A 12,620-nucleotide genomic window follows, 5' to 3' on the forward strand; every position below is an offset into this window, starting at 1 on the left:
ATGCCTGCATGTCGGGATTTTATGAAAACTTGGGGCTTTTTGATGGCCCTAGAAAGGTTTCCCAAATGGGTGGGGGTTAAGTTTAAGGTAAAATTTTATTTGGTGATATGACCATATATATGACCCCCCTCCCAAAATGGCCAGTGATGGGCCCGGAGGGCATGGAAAGGGGAGGGTCCCCAAGTGAACATGTATACAGCTCTGCTTCCTATTACTTCTGGGGTTTCTTGAAGCCTCAGGAATGTTTCAGGGGTTTCTCAACACTAAAAAGTTGAGAAAGGCTGCTGAATGCTATCACCAAACTGCAGCTCCTCTGTGTAAGGACTGCCTTGGGGACATTTTTCCCTTCAGCCATGTCCAAGGCTAGTGCCCTTAATAGGTCAACAGTTCTACAGAACTTAATGTGTGAAATCAAGCACTTCTCACTCTCCATTTGCCTGCCCTCCGAGAATCACCAGGATTTTATTCCGTCTCCCACAGTAAAATGGGCAGAGCCACTGATTCTTACTCCTGTGTTTGCCTGCAGCAAAGCCTGATTAGCACCAGCAGCCCATTTAAGGAGTTTTGTGTATATGTGTGTGTGGGGGGGGGGGAGTTCTTTTCTCACATGCACAGACAGCTGGAAGGTGCTGCTGAATAGTGCTAAAAAGCCCCCGACTGGCAGGTAGACCCAGAAGCAGGAGCAGCTGGCATGGCTCCTCTCTGTGCATTCATATTGCAGAAACTCTCCCCACCCCCACCCCCACCCCCCCAAATGTTCAAAAGGTTTTGTTTTCTTTGTTAGCCGCTACCATGTGATGCAAACACTGACTGCAGCAGTTGATTGACTAAGCTGGTGCTGTCACACCGAACACAAAGAGACAGCTTTGCAACCATCGGGAGCTGGCTGATATGAATGAAGACTAGCAACAGCACATATAAACAAACAATAGCATTTCCCTCCATGGCTCTAGCTCTTCTTTCACCAATGGATCCAAGCAAAGGAAACATTTTAAACTATTTTGGAATTGAGATGTAAATCTTGGCCCCATTTCAATGGCCATCAGATATTCCAACTTGGGTCACATGCAGAGCAGTTAACTTGAAAACGATCTACTTGGTCTTGATGATCAGCAGCAAAGCAACACAGGGTTGGCCTAGGGGGTAAAAGCTTTTTGGACACTTATAAAGAACTGGGAACAGGAAAAGAGCAAGCAAGCGCCATGGAAATCCTGTGAGACCTCACTAAAACCCCCAGGATTTCAGGGGACATTCTGGAGTGCCACAGGACAGGAGACACTGGGAAATTGGGCTCTGGGACAGAAGTTCTTGCCGTGGTGGAAATGTTAGGTTGGATCCAACTCATTGTTCTTTAGCTTTGCAATCTAGTTTTATTCACTATTGGTTTGTATTTTATTCTGTTCTTACGGCATTGTTTTAATTGCACAATATTCCTCATGTCTCTCTCTCCACTAGAAAAGTAGTCCATAAAGGATAAAAATACTTTCAACACAGTAGCTCAGATCCTGCAGAAAGAAATCTATACCAATAGAGGGAATTCCCATCAGCAGTGAGATTTCTATTATTCCTGCTCCAGCCCAAAGCTGCTCCTGGATAAAGGAGAGATGGGACTCCCCGTCAAGCAGCATGCAATGTGACAAGCCACCCTTATACAAGTTAATGAAATCAGTATTGGGCTATGCAGTGGTGTTTGATCCAGTTACGTTGCAAGTTCTACAAGGCTGGCCTTATTGAAGTCTTAGTGGCAGCCAACTAAAGGCATTGTTGTTGTTGTTGTTAGGTGCGAAGTCATGTCCGACCCACTGTGACCCCATGGACAATGACCCTCCAGGCCTTCCTCCTGTCTTCTACCATTCCCCGGAAGGAATGACATAGAACCACCCAAAATCCACCAAGGCCATCTCTTACTTACCCACAACTTGGCTGCTGCCATTATTTAGCAATACACCTAGAGGCTGTTCATTTAAGCACAAAAGATTTTCTACAGGAAAAACCTAGAATCAGGCTTGTTGCCCATCCAGAGTTGGACTACTGACCCCTTTGGTGCTTAGTAATGTTTGGCAGATCATGGATAAATTGTGCTTCTTAAAACTCAAGCAACTGCTGTTTTTACTGGAATGCAAGTTATTCACCTGCCTTCTGCTTTAAGCAATGGCTACATTTTGGTTAGAATCATGTTCCTTGGAATATTGCCCAAAATGAAGTGAAAGGGGATTAAAAAACAAAAAACCTACCCTCCTCTCGAGGGCTTCGATCATTGAGCACTGGGTGGCAAGCAGAGCGGCAATGCTTTGTGTAGTGTCCAAATGGTAAGTTGCCAATTCTCCAAGGCCCATTTAAATTAGATGCTACAAAAGACATGTGTGAATTGTTGGCCTCGGTGGTATTTATTTCTCTATCTTAGAGATGTGGCAAGCTTTATGGGGAATTTATTGGCATTACTTTACTAGACATCTGTACTCTACTAAAGTCACAAGCAGTGAGCTTGGAGGGTTTTAAGAATACAAGATTTAAATTTGCATAAAGCCAGAATGAGATGCACAAGGGACTGAACCTTAAAAGATACTGGAAAACCCACCTGGGGTGCTGGAACACCTAAGACTATATTGTTTCCAGTATTCTAAATACATTACATGAGCATTGTATACTAATGGCCCCGAAATATGTTTTCTCCCCTATATTTATTTGCAGTAGCACTAAGAGTGCAAAATTCAGGTTTGTAAACAGGCAGCACCCTGCCCGCTACCCCATTCTGTGTCACGAAACCCAGCCACACTATGTTCACTGTCATCCTTGGTTAAGATAAAACCCTGTGTGCTCCTGAAGTCAGAGTACCCCATTTTGATAAGAAAGGAAGTTTAGGGACAGAAAAGCAAAACTGGATGGCTACTTACTGATGGCTCACGCTCCATCCCTAATCCCAGGTTCAAACACTGAATATGAACCAATGAAGGATTATTAAATATTTGAGGCATCAACAAAACTTTTATGATGAACCCTTGATAAGCCTCATCTCAATTAAGGAAGGGTGCAATCCTAACACCGCATTGTAGCTCTAAGGCCACTGAGCAGGCCCGTATAGGATTCAGAATTGCTCTCCATCTCCCTCAAATCATCAGTTCTTTTAAAGCAGATTTTAAACGATGCAATCTTCACATTCTGAACAGAGGTGGAGCCAGATCTTTCAACAAAACTGCAGTTTAATTTCAGAAAGTGTTAAAATATATTGTACATCAATTTCTGACATACTACGTTAGTATACACAAATGATGGTCTCTTGAAACTGTATTTATGAAATGTACATTTTAATTTAAATACTCAGTATACACTGCACTTAATCTGCATGTTGCATTTATTAAATACATTAAAATCTGCAATGTAACAAAACGTTTTCTGCATACGAAATTCAAAACACCATTTTAAATGAACAAAAGATGGCTCACTTCATTTTTTTTTAAACTAGTGCGTAACACACCAGCTCAGCTCCACCAACACTAGCTGTTCTTTCTTTTTTATTTGACATTGTTCACAGACTATTACATATCACAATAAGAGTGCTGGATAAAACATGAGGTACGAAAGTGGTTCAAAGATTATAGGTCATGCAGATCATGCTAGACAGCAAAGAAAAAAATGTGAATGAGAACACTAAATAAAAATACATAAAGAATGTGCATTATAAAATAAAAACTCAATTACACAGCTTTGCTTCTTTGGTTACAAAGTAGGTTGAACAATTTCACAGCTTTTTATTCCCACCCAAAAAAAAAAAATCATACGAAATGTCAAAAAGCAGAGGAATCATGGCAATTTCTCTATTAGAAAGTAGAAACAGAAATGAGCAAAGTTTTCTTCATCAAAATAGCCCATCAATTATTATCTCACAATGACTGGTGACTACCTGTACAGATGCACTATGGTCTTCATACTTACACTATACAAAAATTTACATTCAAGCTGGGTCTTAACTACGGAAAATAAATACCAAAAGGTAAATTGCCATTAGTGTTAGAAATATGCCAGGATTCTTTTGTTCAATTATTGCCTAAACTTTTTATCTATTAAACTCAATCCTGTCTATCTTTTTTTTTTACTGATACTTACATTTATTTTTAAAAAATTAAAAGTTGTGTGACATTGTTCATGTACATTATGAATAGCAGCCCTGTAATAAATAAAACACAAATAAATGAAACTAATGTAGGCAAATGTTATTTGTAATTGAAAGAACAGTGGCTCTAAAGATGAGTTGTTACTATGTGGAAAAAGCAAGGCTCAAAGCAATCCATGAGTGATGGAAACCTTGAAGAGCCTCACCAAAGCTCTTAGACCCCACTCATGCGCACCAAACAAATGCAGACTTTTGCATTATAACTCCTTCTACCATTTCCCCTTGTGCACTGATGGCTTAATTGGACACCAACTGTGCAGTATGACATCTCAGTGAGGGAAAGATCTTGTAGAATGATTGTCTAATACTGAAAAGGCCAAAACACACAACTGAAGCATGGCTACTCGCTTTCATATAAAGTGGAAAGAACACCAGTGGCACACAAGGACAGATTGCTTTCAGTTTCGAGGCAAGAGAGCTTTACGCTGAGGAGACATTCGGCTGCTGCTGCGGAGGTTGCGTTGGCTGCGGAGGCTGTGCTATCACTGTTTGCTGTTGAGAAGTGCTACTAGGGTTGGCCTGTTGGGTTGAGAGTTGGGATAACTGATCATTGTTTGAGAGAGACTTTAACAGTGCATTTTCTCGTTCAAGTAAAGAGTTTCTTTCAACTAATTCTTTTATTTGTTCCTTCAGTACTTCCACTTCTTCTCTGACTGCATACATCAAATGGCTTTTCACCAAATCCTGTAAATGGCAAATCAATTGTTAGACCATCTTTCCCATACTCTTGATTTAGTCAAAAATTATTGGCTATATGCCTACTGTCTACTAAATGTGGATCCTAGCAATACAACTAAAAAAAAGGTAATAATACAAGTTTAACAATATAAATCTAATGTGGCATAAAATTGCTATGGAACATCCAGTTCTAAAACAAGGTCTCAGGTGGTGAGAAGCCCTTAGCTACTGGCACATGGGCTTCCATGCTACTAAACATGTAATGGATCATCTGGAAATTTGGATTATAGCATCATCTGTTTGCAGATGCTGCTGCATTTTCTCTTCCACAAAGAAACAGTGAAGCAGTATTGGGAGAAAGTAAAGGGCTAGGTGCAGGGGGGAAAAGGATAAAACCAGAGTGCTGTTGGTTAATAAATAAAATTGATGTGGAATTAGGTAAACAACTGGTCTGGGGTAGGATTGCTCTCCCTTAAGCCCACTTGGGTCTTGGATGTGGTTCTTTTGGAAAAGTAAACCATAGAGATAGTCAGGAATTTCTTTTGCTAGCTTTAGCTACTCTGCCTTTCCTAGAGAGAGCAGCGCTGGTTATGGTCATAGGACCTAAAGTCCAGGTTAGACTATATAACATGGTCCATATGTTGTTACCTTTGAAAAATGTCTGGAAATACCACCTGGTGAGAGCAAAGTTCTTAATGGGAGCCCAAGGTGGGAGAACACTTAACTAGCTTCACTGATTGCTACTGTGTTTTGGGGTACAATTCCAAGTGCTGCTGATAAATTCCTAAATGGCATGGGAACAGGGTAGAGTATGCAAAGACTGTTATCTTAAGATGAGGACTTGTTGTGCGTCCAGCTCTGACCTCAAACTACTGCACACAAAGTTTTTAAGTTACTAGGTCCAGATTTATCCATCCTACCCAGATCCTTCCTTGTGTTCTGAAGCCACAATAAATCATTTTTATTTTGAAGGGCACTTGGAGGCATATGCAGTTTGTGACCACAGCTATTCTCTATTCACATGATGACTAGTTTTTATTGGTTATTTTTAATTGTGCTTTGAGATATCTTTTGATTCCTGGATTTTATTTTAACAAAATTTGATTTTTATATTGCCTATTATATTTGCAGCTTTTTCTTTCTTTTAAGCCACTTTTATTTATGTGCACCTTAAATAAATTATGTGTGAATGTGGCATTCAGGAACCATGTGGTTTAAAAGTTCCATTTCAAAAGGTATGGAATCCTTTGATCATAGTCAGCATTTTTACAACAGAGATGTTTAAGCTGTGCTGTAGTTCAGAGACCCTCTAAAATGCTGACCAAAGATACACAAGCTTTTATGACTAAATGAGTATCCTGTATTTCCAAAGGAGCGTAAGAGTTATTTTAACTTCAACATACTCCTGTGTGAGAGATTAGGCTGGGTGACTGGAAGATGTCCAAGGCCATCATGCAAACTTCATGGCCAAAATAGGGAACAAACATACTTGAGTCATGCAAGCTGTGTCAAACAGGAAAACATATAAGCTGGGGAGTGGGTTGTTCTTTCTTATATCCTAGTGTACTATATATGTACAATAAGCTTAAAACTGTCAGCTGAGCTTCCTATCTTGCCTTGGAAAGCTTTAGTTTTGTGTTTGAGGACCTGTGTCACAGACAAGGTCTGTTTTACACAATGGTATTTAGGGTATTGTGGGTCACCCCAAATTTGCCAGAGTATTTAGCTTGAAATGCTGTACATTCTTCATGATTATGCACAAATAATGCTTTTGCCTGCTCTTACTTGTTGGCGTGACACTGAGGTTAACTGTGCTAGTACTCTGGAAACTAATCCACTTGTACTGCAGGGCTCTCCAGCAGTTCTGTGCTACAATACCTGTCCATAAAGACTTATTAAAAACAGGAGCCTGGCTAGTCCTGTTTAACCTGAAAGTTCAAGTAACAGACTTGCTGTTCAAGACAAAACATAAATTAATTTGAACAGATGAAACTGTTTTCAGTACTCTTAAGGCACTTTATATCAATATGAACATACTGGCATGCTGAAGAGAATGAATTGAACCCTATCTTCTCTGCCTTCCTATTTGATGGATAGGAGATTAGGTACAAATCTACCCCCACCCCAACAGGTGAGTAGAAGCAGCTTTGCGCTGAGATTTGCTCCACCATTGCAGAACTCCAAGGAAGGGCTTCCATGAACTCCTTCAATTTGGAGTCAGGATCCACCCACAGATTGTGGCCAACCAATTAGGAAACCCAGGAAGCTTGTATCAGTTAACAACAAATAATCAGCTACAATAAAATAATTGTCAGCTGAAGGGTGCTTGCACTCGAAAGCTCATGCGTTGAATAAATCTTCGTTGGTCTTAAAGGTGCTATTGGACTCTGATTTTATTGTGCTACTTCAGACCAACACGGCTACTCATTTGAAATAATCAGATAGTTAATGGAATATGCACCACTTTATAGTTTGAACTGTTAGTCTTGCCAATACTCCCTTGTATTTGGTGCAAAGATGGGAACACCACATGCCACTCACTGTCCAGCTCTAGACTTTTCACAATTCTTTAGAATGCTAGGAAATTCTGATGTCTTTTCTGCTCTAAACTTTAACAGCTGGAGGGCAGCAGCTTGAAAATGTAATTGGCATTCATCTTCTGTAACCCACAAACCCTAAATGGGCAAAGTTTATAAATACCAAGTGTTGAGCATCTAGCTCATCTCAGGCAATCTCAGGCAAATTGTCTGGTTACACAGAAGACTGCAGGCTCTAAAGCATTTCTCAACTGTGCTTGCGCGGGCTAAAATATTCAGAAGTTGATGTGATATAGGAATGGGAAGGCGACTTAAGCCGCTTTGAGCCTCCTTCGGGTAGGGAAAAGTGGCAAGCTGATACCATCAATGTTCTTTGAGCACATCATGCCCTGGTATTTTATTGCAAATGGGTGTACATTCTCTAGAGCAGTGGTCCCCAACCTTTTTATCACTGGGGACCACTCAACGCCGGGGACCACTCAACGCCTTTTACTGAGGCCCAGTGGGGGGGAGAAGTTTACTCCTCTACTCTCAACCACTGCCCTAACGCTCTCTGATCGCTATGGTAATGTTTAAACATCCCTTCAAAATAAGATACAGACAAGCCACAACAATGAAGTGTGTTGTAAAGGGCTGGGGGGGGGATGAAGTAAAGGGCCGGGGGGGGGGGGAGAAGGCGTCCTTCGGGGCCCACCTCCAATTAGTCGAAGGACCACATGTGGTCTGCGGCCCACAGGTTGGGGATCGCTACTCTAGAGCAGTGGTCCCCAACCACCGGGGCCGCAGCTCCCTCTCCCAGCAGTAAGAAACTTCCCAGGCCACAAGCAAATCGGCCGCAAAAGTGGGCAATTAGCTTGCGGCCCGGCAAGCTTCTTTTTGTGTGGGGGGGGAGGGAAGCAGGGCTGCGCATGCGCAGCCGGGCATGCGCGTTTGTGCCATGCGCGGCCACAAACACGCATGTGCTGCAGTTTCACGCATGTGCGAAAGTGCCATGCATGTATGTTTGCAGCAGCGCATGGCACAAATGCGCATGCGCGGCCGCACAATTGCCCTCCCCGCTGCCGCCGGTCCACAGCCTCAAAAAGGTTGCGGACTACTGCTCTAGAGCACTAGACTGCACAAATTACTACCTTCTAACAAGTCCTCTATACAACACAGCATTACAACTCATAAATAGGGCTTCAGCAAAGATGATGGTAGCTGAGTACACAATTAGTAGAGGTGTAAGAATCAACAGTTCAATTCTGCATTTTTCAACAATTCATGCTTAATACCTATGCTTTGTTCAAAATTTCTAGTTATTATATTGCTCATTAGATGAATTAGTCTACTGACTGCATTGATTTACAGAGTGTAATATGCCTCAAAGCTATACTATTAATTAGTCAAATGAAAACGAATATCCTACTTACCATTGCCTGTTCTATTTTGTTGTCAATGGCTACAACACTTGCACCAGATGCACTGTTTTAAAGAGAGAAAGAACACATGTATATAAATTGCAATGCCTGCCATAATGTAGTCAAAATGACTAAAGGCATTTGAGGATTCAACATCTTTCTCATATAACAAACCTAGGAGATACACCAGTAATTTCTGTACACAGTCAAGAACAAGAATTGTATCTTCAGAACATAATAACCTCACAACTGCTAAATAAGCCTAAGACCCAATGAAATCCAATGGAATTTATTACTTACACAAGTGGAACAGAGGTTGAAAGAAAGGCAGTAGAATGGACTATATACTAACACAGACTACCAATAGGTGATAATTTTGAATTCTCCTGTACACGTAAATCTCCTCTATAAGAGTGAGCTTTGCAAGGACTTTTCTCCCTGATGTGCTAAGTTCGGTATTGCAGGGAGCTTTTCACCAGGGAAAGCACTTAAAAACATTTGCAACTTGAAGCCTGAAGTGGTATAATCTGTTCTACTATTTATTTATTAGATTTCTATTCTGTCCTTTCTTGGAAGGTTCAGGGTGGATTACAACAATCAAACAATTGTGTGTATGTGTGTATACACACACAAACATACAAATTGTTTGATTGTTGTAATCCACCCCGAGCCTTCCAGAATATGTGTTCGTGTGTGTATAAAATATAATAAAATGAGACACTGTCTATTTATAAATAATCAATAAAATATAAAGAAGTAATTGGTGGATGAATTCCAGGAGGACCATCAGAGCAAGATCAGAAGAAGGCCTCCCTGAATGAGACTGACTTGCAAGCCCTGTCTTGCAAGCTCAGAAAGTCATTCCACCAGGATGGGGCCCAGGTGGAAAAGGTTCTTGGCCCAGTGGTAGCCAAGTGGATGTCCTGGGGGTCTTGCATCACCAATACATTGTATGAGGATCATAGTCTAAGGAGGAGGGTTATACTGAGAGAGCCGGTCTCTCAGAATCGGCTCAGTTCTAGTACATTATACTGAATGTGTATACGAGGCCTCATGGACACTGCCGGTTCTTTTCCCACAGGCATTTTAAACACAGTATAAGGAGGCAAGTAATGCTCCAACAGCTGTCAGCATTATTAATGGGCAGCTGAAATAATTCATCGTCAAAGAAACCAGTTCTAATCTTTGTATTACATTTTGCTGCAAGTTTACTTTGTCCAACAGGACAGGCTCTATTCAGACAATAAAACCATTATTCAACATGGTAGTAAGTAATCACTTTTGCCCACTATAACAGTCACTGTAATTGCCTTCTGTAAAAACACACTGTAAGCACAGTACTATAATTTGGACACACACAAACTGCCCCAGCAAAATATACTTACATATACATTAGGCAAGCTAGTGTTAAGGTTTTATGCTGATAACTGACTGGCTATTAGAAGATGAGCAGCAATATATCTAATTCTCAACATAGCCTCATTGCAAATATGGTGATCAGGGCCATAGACAAACAAAATAGACCTTTCCAGAAACCTGAGGAAAGCCCCAGGTTTGCAGACATCTTTTTAAAAAACATCCCCAAAATAAATAAAAGCTCCAAACAAAAAAACAACTTGCAATGATTTAAAACTAACAAACACAGAAAATGAAACTTTAAGAAATGCCCTCAGTGGCTATTGCTAAGCAACAATATTGTCAAGTCTTGTTTTCTGTCAGGAAAAGGCAATATGAGGGATCAGGGCTGCTTCCAGGGCAGTTTTGGCCTGACACCTGGTGCTAGACCCACCAGCAGGGAATAATCCCACATGACTTGCATGGAAGAGGGGATATAAATGGAGTAAACAAATACTAAATATAGCTGACATACAAAAGATAGATAAATGGTTGGTGAGTGGGAGGGAAGAAAGCAAAGTAAGGTGGAGCTGCCAGGACGAAGAGAACAGTAACATGAAGGAGGTGGTAAAGGGCAACTTGAGGCACCTTCCACAAGTCCGTGTACATCCCCCACGATGCTACTGGGCTTGGCTTTGAAAGCACCACACAACTTGGCCAGTGTTTTTCCCAGGGAGAAGCTGACAGTGGGAGGGAGAGCTGGCAGGGCAACAGATAAAGGTTAGGTTGGGAAGGAAGGAGAGAAGGAAGCAGGAAAAGGCTAGAATGTGTAGAGATTTCAGGGAATGGAAGAGGAAATAATTGGGGAAGAGAAGTGAAATCTTTCCCACAAGTCCATACTAGTCTCCACTTGTCTAGGACAGGCCTGAAGCCAGAAAACCTTTCCTGGACGGAGGGGGAAGAGTACACAGGTGGTGGGCACATCATTATTCATTTACTTTCTTATGAACTGTGATATGATGGACTGCAAAGTCTTTATGAGGGATCATTCAATAAAGTGGATTCAACGATAATCCATGATCCATTTTGTTTAAAGCCGAATAACCCCTTGCTTTATTTACACATGATGAACAGGGGACTTGTAAATGCATGAAGATCCCCACCCCCACATTGTCCCCCTTCCACTTTTCTGTGTTGCACAATATGGGAAATCACCAATGGACCACCATAAAAGTGTCTGTATCTGCCTCTGAGTGTGGAATGGTAGTTTCTTGGACTACACAGCAAGGTAGTTTCTTGGACTGTATGATTCACAACTCCCATCTTCCATGGAACTCAGCAAGTCCCCCCCCCCTTCAAACACTGCTCTGGTTTGGCTCCACATAATTTCCAGTAGGACAACTTACAGATAGCTGTAGAAACTCAGGCTGGAATGCAGTCTTCAGGTGGGCTGCCAATCTCCAGGTGGGGCCTGGGGCTCTCCTAGTACTAATAGTGATCTCCAGACTAGAGAAATCACTTTCCCTGGAGAAAGTGGCTACTTCAGATCACAGACTATGGTATTTTAACTGATTAATATCCTTCCCCAGCTCCATCCCCTAAATCTCCAGGAATTTTCCCACATGGAGTTGGCAACCCTAGCAAATGTGTGCAGACACTTTTCTTTCACAGCCAGACATGTAGGGGAAGGTTGGCTTTTTTGCTTCACGCAGATGAGAAGAGAGGCTGGGGAGGCTCCCCTCTACGGATACAGGGACTTCCGTGGGGTACAATGTCATCGAGTCCACCCTAGAAAGCAGCCATTTTCTCCAGGGGAGCTGATCTCTGTACTCTGGAGATAAATCCCAGAGGAAACTAGCACCCCTAGCACAAGCACACACTGTTAGATGGTTGTGAGTTCACTTGTGAAAGGCACAATACAGAGGCTGCTGCTGTCACACACCCCCTCTGATTCCAACCACTTTTAAATACTCCCCACCCACCCCAGCTTCTACTTTAATGTTCTAGTGTTTTGGATCGGAGTAATTCATGACTGGCAAGCGCTAGTAAGCTAAGGTGGGGAAAAGACTGTTGTGTATCTCCTTGCACACAGGAGCACCAACATGGCTATGACCTGGTTTAGGGCTAGTTCTGAAGTACAAAACCAACACCACCCCTCAGCCAAACTTATGCGCCCAATAAACCCCACTGAACACAATGGGAAAGGCAAATGCTTATATTTAGCTTGGTTTTAATATATGTTTTGTTGGTTCCAAAGGCTTTTAAGATGGGCTTTCATTATTATTTTTATCTGTTACCGACCTTGGTGGCACAGATCCAATAAGAAGGATAGATATAAAATTTCTAAATGAAAAAATTATCAGTGCAGTAATATGTACTATTCAGTTTAAATCCCATGCATGGGGTCCAGAATGCAGTAACTCTCCAGAGGATTACTCTGTAAATCTCTCATCCTGAAATCAACGGGGTTTGAGAGTGCTTAGTTTAGGCTGGTCTGTG

At 41.7% G+C, this 12,620-nt stretch overlaps 1 protein-coding gene across 2 annotated transcripts in view; it reads right to left on the bottom strand.

Moving 5' to 3' along the window:
- Positions 1-3,182: 3,182 nt before the first annotated feature.
- Positions 3,183-12,620, bottom strand: part of TSC22D2 (TSC22 domain family member 2) — a 42,576-nt gene continuing 33,138 nt past the window's right edge. For both annotated transcript variants that reach the window (XM_077348694.1, XM_077348692.1), the window contains 2 exons: positions 8,799-8,850; positions 3,183-4,855 (listed from right to left, as the gene is read on the bottom strand). In XM_077348694.1, the coding sequence (XP_077204809.1) occupies positions 4,592-4,855; positions 8,799-8,850 (316 nt within the window). In that variant the 3' untranslated portion in view covers positions 3,183-4,591. The remainder of the gene's footprint in view (positions 4,856-8,798; positions 8,851-12,620) is intronic.

This window comes from Paroedura picta, chromosome 8, assembly GCF_049243985.1.
Source record: "Paroedura picta isolate Pp20150507F chromosome 8, Ppicta_v3.0, whole genome shotgun sequence".
Taxonomy (NCBI): Eukaryota; Metazoa; Chordata; class Lepidosauria; order Squamata; family Gekkonidae; genus Paroedura; species Paroedura picta.